At 43.4% G+C, this 13,385-nt stretch overlaps 1 protein-coding gene across 2 annotated transcripts in view; it reads right to left on the bottom strand.

Annotated features, from left to right (window-relative positions):
- The window catches only part of CUBN (cubilin), a 274,317-nt gene that overhangs the window by 145,254 nt on the left and 115,678 nt on the right, over positions 1-13,385 (bottom strand). For both annotated transcript variants that reach the window (XM_036842057.1, XM_036842058.1), the window contains exons 30-32: positions 9,886-10,067; positions 5,043-5,217; positions 3,442-3,611 (exon numbers count right to left, since the gene is read on the bottom strand). In XM_036842057.1, the coding sequence (XP_036697952.1) occupies positions 3,442-3,611; positions 5,043-5,217; positions 9,886-10,067 (527 nt within the window). The remainder of the gene's footprint in view (positions 1-3,441; positions 3,612-5,042; positions 5,218-9,885; positions 10,068-13,385) is intronic.

Raw genomic sequence — 13,385 nt, 5'->3', positions numbered from 1 at the left:
TAGGGATGCCCACCATCCGCGTCATGGCGACTAGGGCTGGCATGGACGGAGGGCTTTCTGTGTGACAAGCGGATCACCGACATGACCTCCAGTATCCCAACGACAAATCTGACACAGATACTCTTACTGTCCCCGTTTCACAATTAAGGAAACCGAAGCTGAAAGATGAGCTTTCTCCCAGGCGACTCAACTAGAAAATGGCAGAATTCAGGCTCAGCCCCAGGGCCGCCCGGCCACAGAGCTGGATTTCTCAAGCACAGCGCTGTGGTGAGCCACACCGCTGGTGCAGTTCGCTTTCTATATCCATGTGCCGCTCCAGTGCTTAGCAGCACCTGCTTCTCATACTCGCATCTCCCCGCAGGCGGGGCTACCCCAGCTACTTCATGCGGGATCCCCTGATCCTGGCAACTTGTTTGGACTATTACGTTTTGTATTTTACCGTATCTGCCAGACTGGACTCCTCCCAACACCTGTATGTGGGTTTATTTTCTTATCTCCATGCCTAATGACCAGATTATATTTGAGGTTTTACTTCCTCCTGTCTGTTTCCTCTGGCTACAGTTTGTGAAGTCAAGCCCAGCTGTGTGCTGAGATATGGCGCTGGTTACGAGAAAGCCCAGTCTATGTATTTCTATCTCATGCAGGTGGAAAATCCTACTCATGACCCCAGGAGGGAAAAAATGCAGCCATGCTGGGTGTGCCTTTGACCTAGGCTTTGTTTTGTTCACACACCTTTGCATGTTGAATCTTATGGATTAGGGACTTTACCAAAGAGAAGAAACTGTACCTGGAACCATACAGACCGGGAGAAAGTGATAGAGAATTGCCCACCAGAGACAAAACTGTAAGGCAGACAAGCTGTCTCTGGCCCATTCGACCTTCTCTTGAAGGCACCTCTACTGCTTCAATGCTTTATTTCACCTTCATGTTTAAAGGTTATTTTAGGAGAGTACAGAGTTCCTGGTTGATAGTTATTTTCTTCCTTCAAATTTAAGATAACAACTCTCGTCTTTTCTCTTTCCGGTTATCACTGTTGAGAAGTCAGCATTCAGTCTGCCACTTCCTAAAAGATTATCTGTTCACCCGCTCACCTACTCTCCTGGATGATTGTTACATTTTTTTCTTTATCTTTTAGATAAAGATTAAAATCTTTAAGTTTTCTCAGATAAGTATGTCTTTCTATTTATCCTGCTTGGCTGTATACAGGCTCCCTTGGGATTCTTGTTTTTGTAAATTGATGTCTCTCATCAGTTTTGGAAAAGCCTTAGTCATCAGCTCTTCAAATATTGTTCCTGTTCCATTTCTAAATGTATTTAAATGTATGTTACATCTTTTATATGTGTCCTATATTTGTCTTAACCTCTATTCTGTATTTTTCATCCTTTTGCTTTGTTTTGTTTTGTTTTCTTGGATAGATTCTTCTGATATCTTCCAATTCACTTGTTCTCTCATCTCTGTCTAATTTGCCTAACATACAAAAAACAAACAAGCAAAACACCCCAAACCCTTCCACTGAGATATTAATTTCAGCTTCTGTGTTTATCCACTTTAAATTTTTCAGTTTTTAAAAAAAAATATTTGCAATGTCACTTTTTATGATTTGCAGTCCTTGCTGAAAGTTTTAATTTTGACTTTTATCTCCATAAGCTTAGTAACCATAGTTGTTTACTAACCTGTGCCTGGTAATTTTAGCACCTGGCCTATCAGTGTTTATTTCCATTGTCTGTTATTCATGTTATAACTCATTTATGTTGCATTGTCTCCTCCTATGTATAAATATCTTTGATAGTGTGCTTGCTGTTGCATATGAAAATTATTGGTAGAAATGAGGTCTGGGATGATTTCATCTCCCTTTGAAGAAGAGTTTAAATTGCTTTGGCCAGATGTCCAAGGCCTAGATGCATTAGCAATGCAAGGTTCCTCTCATTATTCCATGGCTTGAGATTTAGGGAGGCCACTCAGGTGAATCGACACTTGGATGCAGTCTTCCTGAAAGCTGTTACTTTCATTTTACCTAGGATTTAGGAGAGTTTACCAGGACCCACACCCTACTCAGGTCCTGGACTCAAACTTTCCTCCTCTTTGCCCTGAAAGGCTCTGAGAAGTGCCACTAACTCCTTCTGGATCAGCAAATGCCCCACGGGCAAAAGCAATCCCAAGTACCAAGCTCACATCTCTCTTGGATATTAACTCAGAAATTTCACACTACCTTGTGAGTTCCTTGTTGCATTTAGGAAAATGTTGTAAAATATCATCCAAAGTTTCAAAATTGTCTTTGTCAGGAGAGTTACCATTATGGAAAGTGGATGTCCTACACCTTAAGTTTGGTGTAGGACATAATGCTTTGCCAATTTAGACTCTGAAGATTCATGTTAAAAGGTTAATACATAACCATAAATCAAATGAACTTTTAAGTAGCTTAATGATTTAATCTTGTAAAATAATACTTGAAATCATACTGTTAGCCTGGACTACTTTGAAAATTATGAAACAACTTTTGAATTTTCCTGAGTTAAATTTGAAAGCTAGCCAGTTGGAATTTGTATAAGAAACGGTCAGGAAACTAAAACAGAAAGATCCATTAGCCAAGAGGATCTGGTTTATATTTGAATGAAATATCTCTAAATACAAATGAAAGATGGAAAACCTTGTGTTAAAATAAAATCAGGTAACCAAAAAAATTAAATTAAAGACAAAAAGAAAATTTCAAAATACAACCTCATTCACCTTTACATTAAACATATAGTTTCAGGTGAAAATGTATTAAACCTGTTGGTAGTGATGGAAACTTTTTGTCATTGAACCAACTAACTATATTGAACCAACTATATCCCTTTTCCTCCACCCCCTGTCTCCCCATCTAGTCTGTTCTATCAGACACTGATTTGTTCAAGTAGCAGATCAAGATATCCTGATCTCAAGAAAAGTAGAACCCTGTGAGAACCCCCAGAGAGTTAATAATAATTGATTTAAAGTGGTTATGATAAAACCATGATCATAATCCACTAAACTTTCCTAATCTCTCTTGCAGCCACTTCTGGCCAATGATCTGTAAGGGGGCTTCTGTAAAAATTTTGCTTTCTTGATTAAAAAAAAATACAAAATAGAAACAACTAACACTATTCCTTCTCGTCTTCTTCAGATCTGAACTTAGGATGTTCCAAACTGCTGCAGCCATTTTTGGACCATGAGGTAACAACCACAAAATGAAAAGCCAATTCACTAAGAATGGTAGAGCAGAGACTGAGTTGCTAAACAAACCTCCTGGTTTATATTTAGGTAAAAAATAAATGTCCTTATATTTTAAGTTGCTAATAGTTGAGTTTCCCATGATTTGACATAGAAAACATTCATGACTAACACATTCACTAAACATGCTCTTATGGCAATGTTTTGACCCAGGTCTGACTGGAGACAATGCTTGAGATTTGTGTCACTTACCATAATACAAGAGTCCTGAGGTTCAAGGTCAAAGTCAGTGAAGTTCAAGAGAACACGGTGATGTTTTTCCACCTGAATGACCCATGCACAGTCTGTGCTGCTCCTATAAGGACTGGGGTAATTTGGAGAATGAATCTCTCCACTGGGAGCTTGGAAAATGCCACCACAACCTGTAGATGGGAGACCCAATTCAATAATGAGAGGAATCCCTGATGCACAAAACTTTACACCATTACCCGGGAGCACAGAACGATATGCTACTTTGTTTGACCACCATTTTTATGTAGTCTGTGCTAAACATCCTGAAGAACTGAATGTTCACCATTAATTCATGCATCCCAACAAAATGAAGAAGTATGCCTAAGAAAAGACTTCAAATACTTTAAATACTGATGCCAAAGGTTATTTTAAAAATACTGAAAAATAATGCAAATAAAATCATATTTTTGCAAAGCCATGAAATGCCTCTTCATTGTTCTCTAAAAATATAACATACTGTAAGAATAACACATCTCCTTCTAAGAATTTTGATAATTCAGTAGTGTACGCTTTTATAAATTATTTAACATCTGTCTTTTAAAATTTAATATTCTGGACCTTGTACAGTCATTCAGTTTTTTTAATTCCTATGATGTAATCAAATATCTATCACTGTCTAACTCTATGACCCATCATTTCTTGGGTTTATGATAATATAAACTAATAATGGGAAAATTCAGTATTATTTTCTGATAATTGAGAATCATTTTTGGGTAATCTAAACACCATGTAAATATAATTTTCATTAAATTCATGCACCATTAACTTTAGGAAAGCTCTAATATACTTACTATATCACCTCTGGCCTACAGAAGTGGGGCCATAAGGCAGCCTGGAGTCATGTCTTTGCTTTGGCATTTTTTTAGCTGTGTGACTTTGGACAGGCCACTAACTACCCTAAGCTTCCATTTCTTCATCAGTAAGATAAGGACAAGAAATAAACTTCCCTCAGAGGGTGGTTGTGAGGATTAAATGAGAGAGTCTTTGTAGAATAGTTAGAAAAATGCCTGACATACAGTAAGCGTTCAATAAACGTTGCTATTAGTAGTAGATGTATAGATTAACATCTGCTAAAAGATTTTGTGCATTAATACTTTATTTTTAAAACTCTGCAACAGGTAATTTATTTAGACAGCCTAAGATCTTGGGCAGAAAGTCACTATATAACAAAAGGTAATAATTCCTTGAAATTCACAAATTTAACATTTGCAGTTTTGGTATTTGCCAAGCATCCAAATGCGTGGCATAAAGTAATTTACCGCTTTGTCGATGCCCAAATTGAGGCTGGTGAACAGGCAGAAGTCCCTTGGAGAGAAAGCGAGTCTAACCAACCACGTTGCTTCTGCTTTCAGCATGGGTGTGCACACTTGCATGGGCTGGTTTTCACATACGAGGTGACTCTTTGGCAGTTAAACTCTCTTTCTCAGGGAAGCGTATGTGCCATTAGAGAAGTCACAGAGCTGTGACGGAGGATGTAGCCGTCACATCGCTCTCTAAACACTTCGTGAAATTTAACGAGGGCTCAGCTTAAGCATTTTGAGACAGCTCCTTGGTTCACCCACCTCCAGGGACTGCTCTCCATGAGATATTGAAGCCTCTCCCATTTATGGACCAGTCAGTCTTGAATCGGATTGCCAGCTCATTTCCAGTGCTGGAGACCTGCATGGGATTCTCAGACGATCTTTGCACACACAGCTGGGCTATCCTGGGAGAGTGGAAATCAGGGCCTCCATAGATCTATGATGGGACGGAGAAAAAAAGAACTTGAGAGAGATATTTAAGCAATTACAAGCCTTCCGCTGATTCCCCTTTAGCACCAGCGTGTGGATCCTATTATCAGCAGAGATTGAAATCTCAGCCTCCCCACGTGGGGACACACTGTAAACTTGAGCTGGATTTTCCAAGGCACTCCCTCTGCCCTCGTAACACACAAGTTCAACCGCCCATGAAATGCCTGCTTGTTCCCTCAGCCAGAGCTGCAGAGCTGAACTGAGTAGATTATCCCAGACTCTCCCCTATCTCCCCTTCCCCTCTTCCAAGTCCACATAAGATTCCCTGCTTTCTTTGGCAGAGGCATGTGGCAGATAATCCGGTATCAAGTCTGATTTTCTAACTCTTCTGGGCGCATAGGAATAGCCTTAGCATAAAGCTATTTTGTTTGTTCACTGAAGGCTATTGATCACTGCTACATTTTTAGGATTTTCCACTTTGCAGCCCGAATGCTTTAGAAGATCAGGCATTTAATATGATATTTCTGCCCCTTCAGAGGGAATGAAAACGTAACCTCTATCAGTGTGTTCTGCGGTCCCCTCAGGGAGGGAGTCCTACAGGCCCCTCTGTACCTTCTCCTAGCACAGACGCTCACAGGAGCAAGATGGAGAGCATTCAGCTCCTGCTCAGGAATCGCCCTGGACCACCCCACTTGTCCCGGGGTCTCCTAGGCTCCTCCAGTTTGCAGCTATTGGGTTGGATGCAATACCCCGGCGACACACTCCTCATGGCAACTCTCCCCTGGATCTCACGTCCAGCATCTTGCAGGAGGTCTGGCCCGGCCCAGGGGCACCTCCAGGAGGCCTCACACACAGGTTTCTCAAGGGCCCCTTGGACAACCCGTGTGCGGGGGTGTGGGGGGAAGATAAGGATCCCACAGAAGGTGTAGACCCCCGACCTTCGATCCTGCCACACTTGCGTTAGTGCAAGAACCACCAGTTTTGCTGACAGTTCTCAGGCACGCTGGCATCTGCGGCCTTCCCCCTCCCGGCTGGAACCGGACCCGGGAAAGGTGGCCCAGTGGGTGCGTGGGTGCGTGTGGTGCCCTGCCCACCCCGACTTGCGCCGCTCTCCCACCCGAACATCTCGCCACCCTGAGGCCCCGCGTCCCTGCCCCCCACCCCCCCGCCCCCGAGGGCGGCTTCTGACTGATGTGGGCATCACTCAAGTGTCCTCGGGGAGGGAGAGCGAGAACAAGCAGCCTACTTTCGGCGAAGAGTGTGTGATTTGAATCCATAATGATTTCTTTGTCTGATTAATTCCCCCCAGCCATGCGGGAAAGGCCGAAATGAATGAAACCACTGTTCCAGGAGCGCCCAGCGCAAGGGCTGTAATTGCAAAGGAATGAAGCGAGCCAACCGCTTGGTGCTGATTTTCACTAGGAGGAGCTCTGTTTGTGTGGCCCCCCAAGTCCCATCAGAGGCAGGACTGGAGGCAGAGCCCCGTGTGGCCCTTCCCACGTACACATATGCAAATGGCACAAACCACACTGCTTCTGGTTTAGCACCCTTGAGATTCCCCTGCCCCCTGGCCTGGGGCGGAGCTCTGAGCCCGAAACCCACAGCCTGGGCTCCCAATCGTCCACCCCACGAGCAGCACATATTTGGACAGAACACTGAGCGCAAGCGTTTAGTTCTAACAAAGAAAACTTGCACGTCAGCAAAATATTCTGGTTTCCCTGCTCAGGGTCCCCTTGAGATCGCAAACAAAACGGGTATGAGTCGGCCGGGCCTAGAAGCCTCCAGAAGAGTAAACACTGCCGCTTTTGACATTCTTTGCTTTCCCTCTTACTGAGCCGGGTTCACAGAGACAGGGGGGGAGAGACCAGCGGAGGCTAACGGCCCGCAATTGTCTGGGTTCACTGCGCTGAGGAGTGGCTTTCCTTTCCTGCTCTGTGCTGTTCAGACTCCTTTCTCAGAGACTGAAGTGAAATCAGCCAGTGTTTCTCTAACTGAAACAATACAATGGTACTTTCCGCTTCCACAAATTAAAACCAATAGTTAGCACATGACTCTTCAAAAGAGGAAAAAGATGGAAAGAATTTCAGGGTGTGCTTCGTTGGATTACAGCATATGACTCAACCTTGTGGGAAAAAGAATTGGTCTGATGATCAGAGATTAAAAACTGTGTTTTTAGCCAATGCTCAGGATATAGAACATTTCAAAGCCTATGGTTTTAATCTGTTTTGAACAGTTCTTTCTGCTCTGTTAGCTCCATTTACTGCTACAATCAAGTCAGCATTCCAGGGTTATGAGTAACCAAGCGGCCGTTGCTTAATGCAACTGGCCGCTCTCCGGACACTGCTTTTTGAGAGAAAAATAGATGGGCTCTTGGTTAGATCAGGTGAACCTCAGGTAAACCGGATACCTGGAGACAGTGAGGCCCTACTGGGCTCAGAACAGGACGGGCTGATGAACAGGACGGGGACAGATGGGTGGAGAAAGTCAGCGATGTTTCCAGGCCACACACCCACCTGGGGTAAAATACTGTGAAACCTGTTGCTAACATGTCATCAGCGTCCATGTGACAAGGGATGGAAATAATCATTTTATTGTCATTAACCCAAATTGATGACAGCACCTTCTTGAGTATTTGCAGAGACGTCAAACAAGGTTTGGAGGGAAAAAGTCAGGGGGTTCACTCACTTCAGCCTTAAGAAAAAAACTTGCCCAAATATTTAAGGGCTTCAAAATATTCCCCCAAACCCTGGTTGGATGGGACACGGGAGCCCACCTTGTCCTGATACAAATAAGCCCCAAGCAGACCGCAGCCTCCGCATGGTCCTTTCTGTGCAGGACCCTGTTTGAACGCTGCTGCCCGGAGGCCTTGTGCTGTCCCTCTGTCCCCAGGGCTGCTCGCAGGGAACAGGCCTGCCCTTTGCTCTCTCACGTAATGGGTGGGACAAAACCAAAGCACAATGAACCCATTTACATGTTGCCAAGTAGGCAACAATCACACGAGCTTTGCAATATGAAATTGAAGGGTGAGGAACGTGTCACGTTACCGTGGAACACTCGGCTGCCAGCCCTTTGTACGGGTTAAGGGTTTTCATGCGGCTGAGAAATCTGGCCCGCGGGAGGGAGCGTCTCGACATTCCCCACGTGAGCGTTACTCCTGCTTCACAGTCTGAGCTGAGCGGCAGTTTCGTGAATTTCGGGGGCCACCCTATTCTCTCCTCGGAAGAAACTGGTCCTCTTCTGAGCTGGAGTTACGCCTGGGCAGCCGGACTTAGTGAAGACAGGGTTCGGGTTGAACGCAAGGACTCACTGGCTCTGTCTCCAGTCCCACTTACTGCAGCATCGTCCTCCTTTGCAGAGACTCGAGCTGCTAAATGTGACTCCAGTGACACTGCGTCTACTCAGTGAGGACGTGATTTGAGAACCCCACTTCTTTTCAAGGAGACAACTTGGTTTGTAATTAAATAAGGTTTTTAAGTTTTGAAGTTTCCTATACAGTCCTGTCAACAAGCCGCTCCTTTCAGTACCTTGCACACTGCCCACATCTGTCCTTCTACACCGGCTGACGTGGCGTGTGCAGCGGGGACGGATTCAGTTCTCAGCTTTTCCACTCACTATCCTTATGGTTGTGGAAAAACCCAGCAATCTTTCTGAGCCTCCGTTTTGACAACAGTGAAATGGGGAGCGGTAAAATCCCCCTCTTACCTCACAAGATTAGTTAACATTCAAATGGGAAAATGGATGTTGAAATCCCTTTGCAAATCACCATAAGTGTCCATTATCACTGCACAACAATTGGAGATGTGCCGCTTTCATTTATCCCACAAATGTATATCAAGTGTTTACTATTTGCCAAGTGCTCTATGGCTCTGGGGGTATAGCAGTGAAACAAAACAAAACAGAACAAAAACAGACAAATACCCAGCCTTCGTGGAGTTCAAGTTCTACGAGATACAGAACCTTGTCATGAGGCAGTCCCTGCCGCTGAGGCGATAGGAGTTTCATGTGTACTTGGAAATCATCTAATGACTAGATTCCTGCAACAAACAGCTGATTATAACCGATTCTCAAGGGCCATCTTAATTACCCGAGATAAAGCCATTGCAGCAGTGTCGGAAAAGCTGCGGGCGCTTCCTCAGCTCCCTGCCGTGTCCTACCCCGAGCACCCACATCTGCTTTACACTCTGCCGCCCACTGCCTTTCCCAAGGGAGCTTTCTCAGGATGCAAGCGTGGGGCACTGACGATCCCAGGTCCCATCAGTGGGGACGGGAGCTGGGGGACCAATGCCTTGTGTCCTCAGAGGGAAGATTCCGAGGAGCAGACCTCCTAGGACCTCGGGGGTCGCAGCAGGATTAAGCCCAAGTCGCCCACAGGGCCTCCCTTCCTTGGCTCTCTCTCCTCAGCCTCCCCCTACGGTTGCCTCCCTTCTGCCGCCTGGTACCACCTCCTAATTACACGACCTGCCACCCAGCCATTCAGGCACTGCTTTTAGGGAAACCCAAACTGAGATATGAACCCCATTTGTCTGCAAGCATCATTCACCAAGGGCTGATACTCATCGAAACGTCTAAGAAAACAACACTGCTGGCCCCTGGAAAGAATTTAGGGTTTTCTGCAGAGTGATTTCCAGCTCTACCCCAAATCCAATAACGTGCGGAAAACTATCTAAATTCCTACCTCCAGGACATCGAAGTTGCAGCTTGCATGATACTCCACATCAAAGTCATGGATGGTGAGCTGAACACAGCTCCCAGGGGCTGTGCGGATGTACCAGATACACTCCTTGTTGGCGGGGTACCTGTTAGGGTAGCCGGGGCTACTGAAGGAGCCCGTGTCCCCAGACAACTCTCCGCCACAACCTGTGAAAAGAGCAAGGCTCAGTCAGTTCAAAGAGGGCATCGGCCACTGGGAAAAAGTCAAAAATCCAGCTACGCAAAACATAACTCAAAATGCACGATGCCTAGTTTAGGAGAGAAGTTATAAAGTCATAATAAAGTTATAATGAGCAGTTATATAACAATGAGAAAAAACCATGGCTACAGCTTATCAAATTCACTCTTTTAAAAAAATTGATTATATCATTTGGTGCGATAATTCTCAGCTCTTATTCTCACCACGTCAAACCTTTGGTAATATTTTCAAAACGTCAACCTAATTTTTAGATCTTCTTCATTATATATAGGTAAGAATTTCCTGGTAGGAGGTACAATAGACTGTATGAGCAGTCAACGCCAGGTTGCTTGGTCTTCAGTTTCCTTGTATCTAATGCATTATTTCTAAGTCCTTTCAGACCTAAGATGTGGACTTCTAAGTGCTAAAAATCCTTACCTTTGTATGAGAGACTGTAGGAAATTTAAATATATATATATATGATATGTCTACAAAAAACCTTCACAGAGATGTTTATAGCAGCCTTATTCTTAATTGCTAGAACTTGGAAGCAACCAAGATGTCCTTTAGTAGCTGAATTAGATAAATAAACTGTGGTCCATCCAGACATGGGATATTATTCAACACTAACAACAAATGGCCTATCAAGCCACAAAAAGACACGGAGGAAATATATATGCATATTAAGATGTGAAAGAGGGACTTCCCTGGTGGTGCAGTGGATAAGAATCTGCCTGCCAATGCAGGGGACGCAGGTTCCATCCCTGGTCCAGGAAGATCCCACATGGTGCGGAGCAACTAAGCCCGTGCACCACAACTACTGAGCCTGCGCTCTAGAGCCTGCAAGCCACAACTACTGAGCCCGCGAGCCACAACTACTGAAGCCCACGTGCCTAGAGCCCGTGCTCCGCAACAAGAGAAGCCACCTGAATGAGAAGCCCATGCACCGCAACAAAGAGTAGCCCCCGCTCACCGCAACTAGAGAAAGCCCGTGTGCAGCAACGAAGACCCAGTGCAGCCAAAAATAAATAAAATTAAATCTAAAAAAAAAAAAAAGTGAAAGAAACCAGTCTGGAAAAGCTACATACTGTATCATTCTGACTGTACAACATTCTGGAAAAGGCAAAACTATGGAGACAGTAAAATGACCAGTGGTTGCCGGGGGCTGGAGGGGAAGGAGATATGAATGGGTAGAGTGCTTTTTTTGAAGATTTTTAGGGTGGTAAAACTACTCTGTATGATACCGTTAGGGTGGACACATGTCATAAATTTGTCGAAACCCACAGAATGTACAACATCAGGCGTGAACCCTAATATAAGCTGTGGACTTTGTCAACACAGAGTCATCAGTTGTAACAAATGCCCCATTCTGGTGGAGGAGGCTGATAATGGTGGACTCTGTGCATGGGTGGGGACCGGGCTACATGGGAGCTCCACCTCCCACTCAGTTTTGCTGTGAACCTAAAACTCTCCTAAAAAATAAAGTGAATGCTAAATAAAAACAGCAACAAAAATGATATAGGTCCTGGCCCTGGGAAACGTATATCTAAAAACCAACCAACCAAACAAAAAACTGACGTATTAAACCCAAGCATGGAAAAAGAGTCCAGCATATGTTTTATGAATGTATACATCATGCCTTAGAAAGTAATTAAGGCAAATCATTATAACAAATAATCAAATGCTACAACACGTGGTACACAGTAAAACACTGCCACTGCTTACTGAGGGCATAGATGCACTTTACAGATAGTTCCTATTTTAACGCTCATAAGAACCACACGGAGCAAATATCATTATTATCTGCATTTCTCAAATGAGCAAATCAATGCAAACATAGGTCAAGTGGTTTGTCCACGGTACCTAAGTCGTGAGTGGTGGAGCCACCCATGCGCAGAATCTCCCGCTATCAACCAATCCGTGCAATCCGGCAACGCGGGGTTCTTAATTACTACACTCGACAGACTCACATAGTTGGTAAGAATTCAGAGATTGAAGAATGGAAAGGGAGAGAAAAATTTATGGAAGAAGTAAAACTTGAGGAAGGCTCAAATTTTAAAGACAAAATTAGAAAAAAAGATAAACTTTTTTCTAAAAATTCTAAATATTTTTCTTTTGTTTTCCAAAAGCAATTTTTGGTGATAAAAAAAATTGTTTAAAAAAAAAATTGTTTGCTCTGTTAACGTAGCTCCCTTTTCTATTTTCCAGAATATTCTTAATCAGTTGGTAAATTCTTCCAAGCACCTTCCCTTACTGAGCGTCAAGGCTTTTCATGTTTAAAAATGACAATGCCTCCTCACTCCATTGTGAATGTATGTGCATTTTCACATTAAGACACTAAAGCTGAGGTCATGTCTACTATCCACCTTTGCAAATTTATTTGTCTGTACAGGGAGTTAGAAAAAAGTGTTATAAAAGTTCAAAAGAAAGAGTCTTCATACAGAATCTCCACTTAACTGAAAAGAGCTGAGAATTCCAAGAAGGATCCTGATTGTGTAAAGAAATCGGATTCCAGCTCAACACGCTACCATCTTCTTGAATGGCCAGTTTCCTGCTTCCATTTGAAAAACCTCTGTGTTTTCAGACTTTAAATTTGTTGTACAGGACAGTATCTTTCCTATCAAGTTTCTGCTTTTATTTCTGGTTAAAGTCCTGCAAAAAAGCTATTTAAAATTAGACGTGTTGACATTGTTTGTAGCCTGTGGTGAATGTTAAAAAAACATAAGTGCGTGAAGATTCAAAAATATTTTTCCGACTACAACCATCCATGGAAAATATTCCTGAAGCCAAAATCAGCACAGATTGTATATGTGCTCAGCACCACTGCACAACCCCAGGGGGCGCCAGTCACAGTGTATTCCATCAAACGACGTTCCCTGGAGTTGTGCAACACAGTGGCCCATGGAAATCATCTCTTACTAAAATACATTATAGGTAAGCAAAGCCAGTCTGTTACCCCCATTTTTTTCAACCTACATTTTCAGCTCCTATGGTTCTTGGTCTCAGTTGTATCAAATAAGCAAGCCAATGAAAAAAAAACCTTTGGCAGAAAATAACTTTGTGGTCACATAATATAAAAGAGAACAAGGAAATGGAAGCTTGGATACCTCACCTGCCTTTTCATTTAGATTCAGCTCATCAGATAATCTAATTCTTTTTTTTAAATCATAGTCGATTCATCTAAAAGTCTGTATCATATTTTTCCATTGTCTTTTCCAATTGTTTTAGGTTTCCTTGCAAATTCCTTTGCAAATAGCAGGATACTAATACCCTTAACTGAGTTGCTG

The sequence above is a fragment of the Balaenoptera musculus genome, chromosome 2 (assembly GCF_009873245.2).
Source record: "Balaenoptera musculus isolate JJ_BM4_2016_0621 chromosome 2, mBalMus1.pri.v3, whole genome shotgun sequence".
Lineage (NCBI taxonomy): Eukaryota > Metazoa > Chordata > Mammalia > Artiodactyla > Balaenopteridae > Balaenoptera > Balaenoptera musculus.
This window is presented reverse-complemented; position numbering and strand designations above follow the sequence as displayed.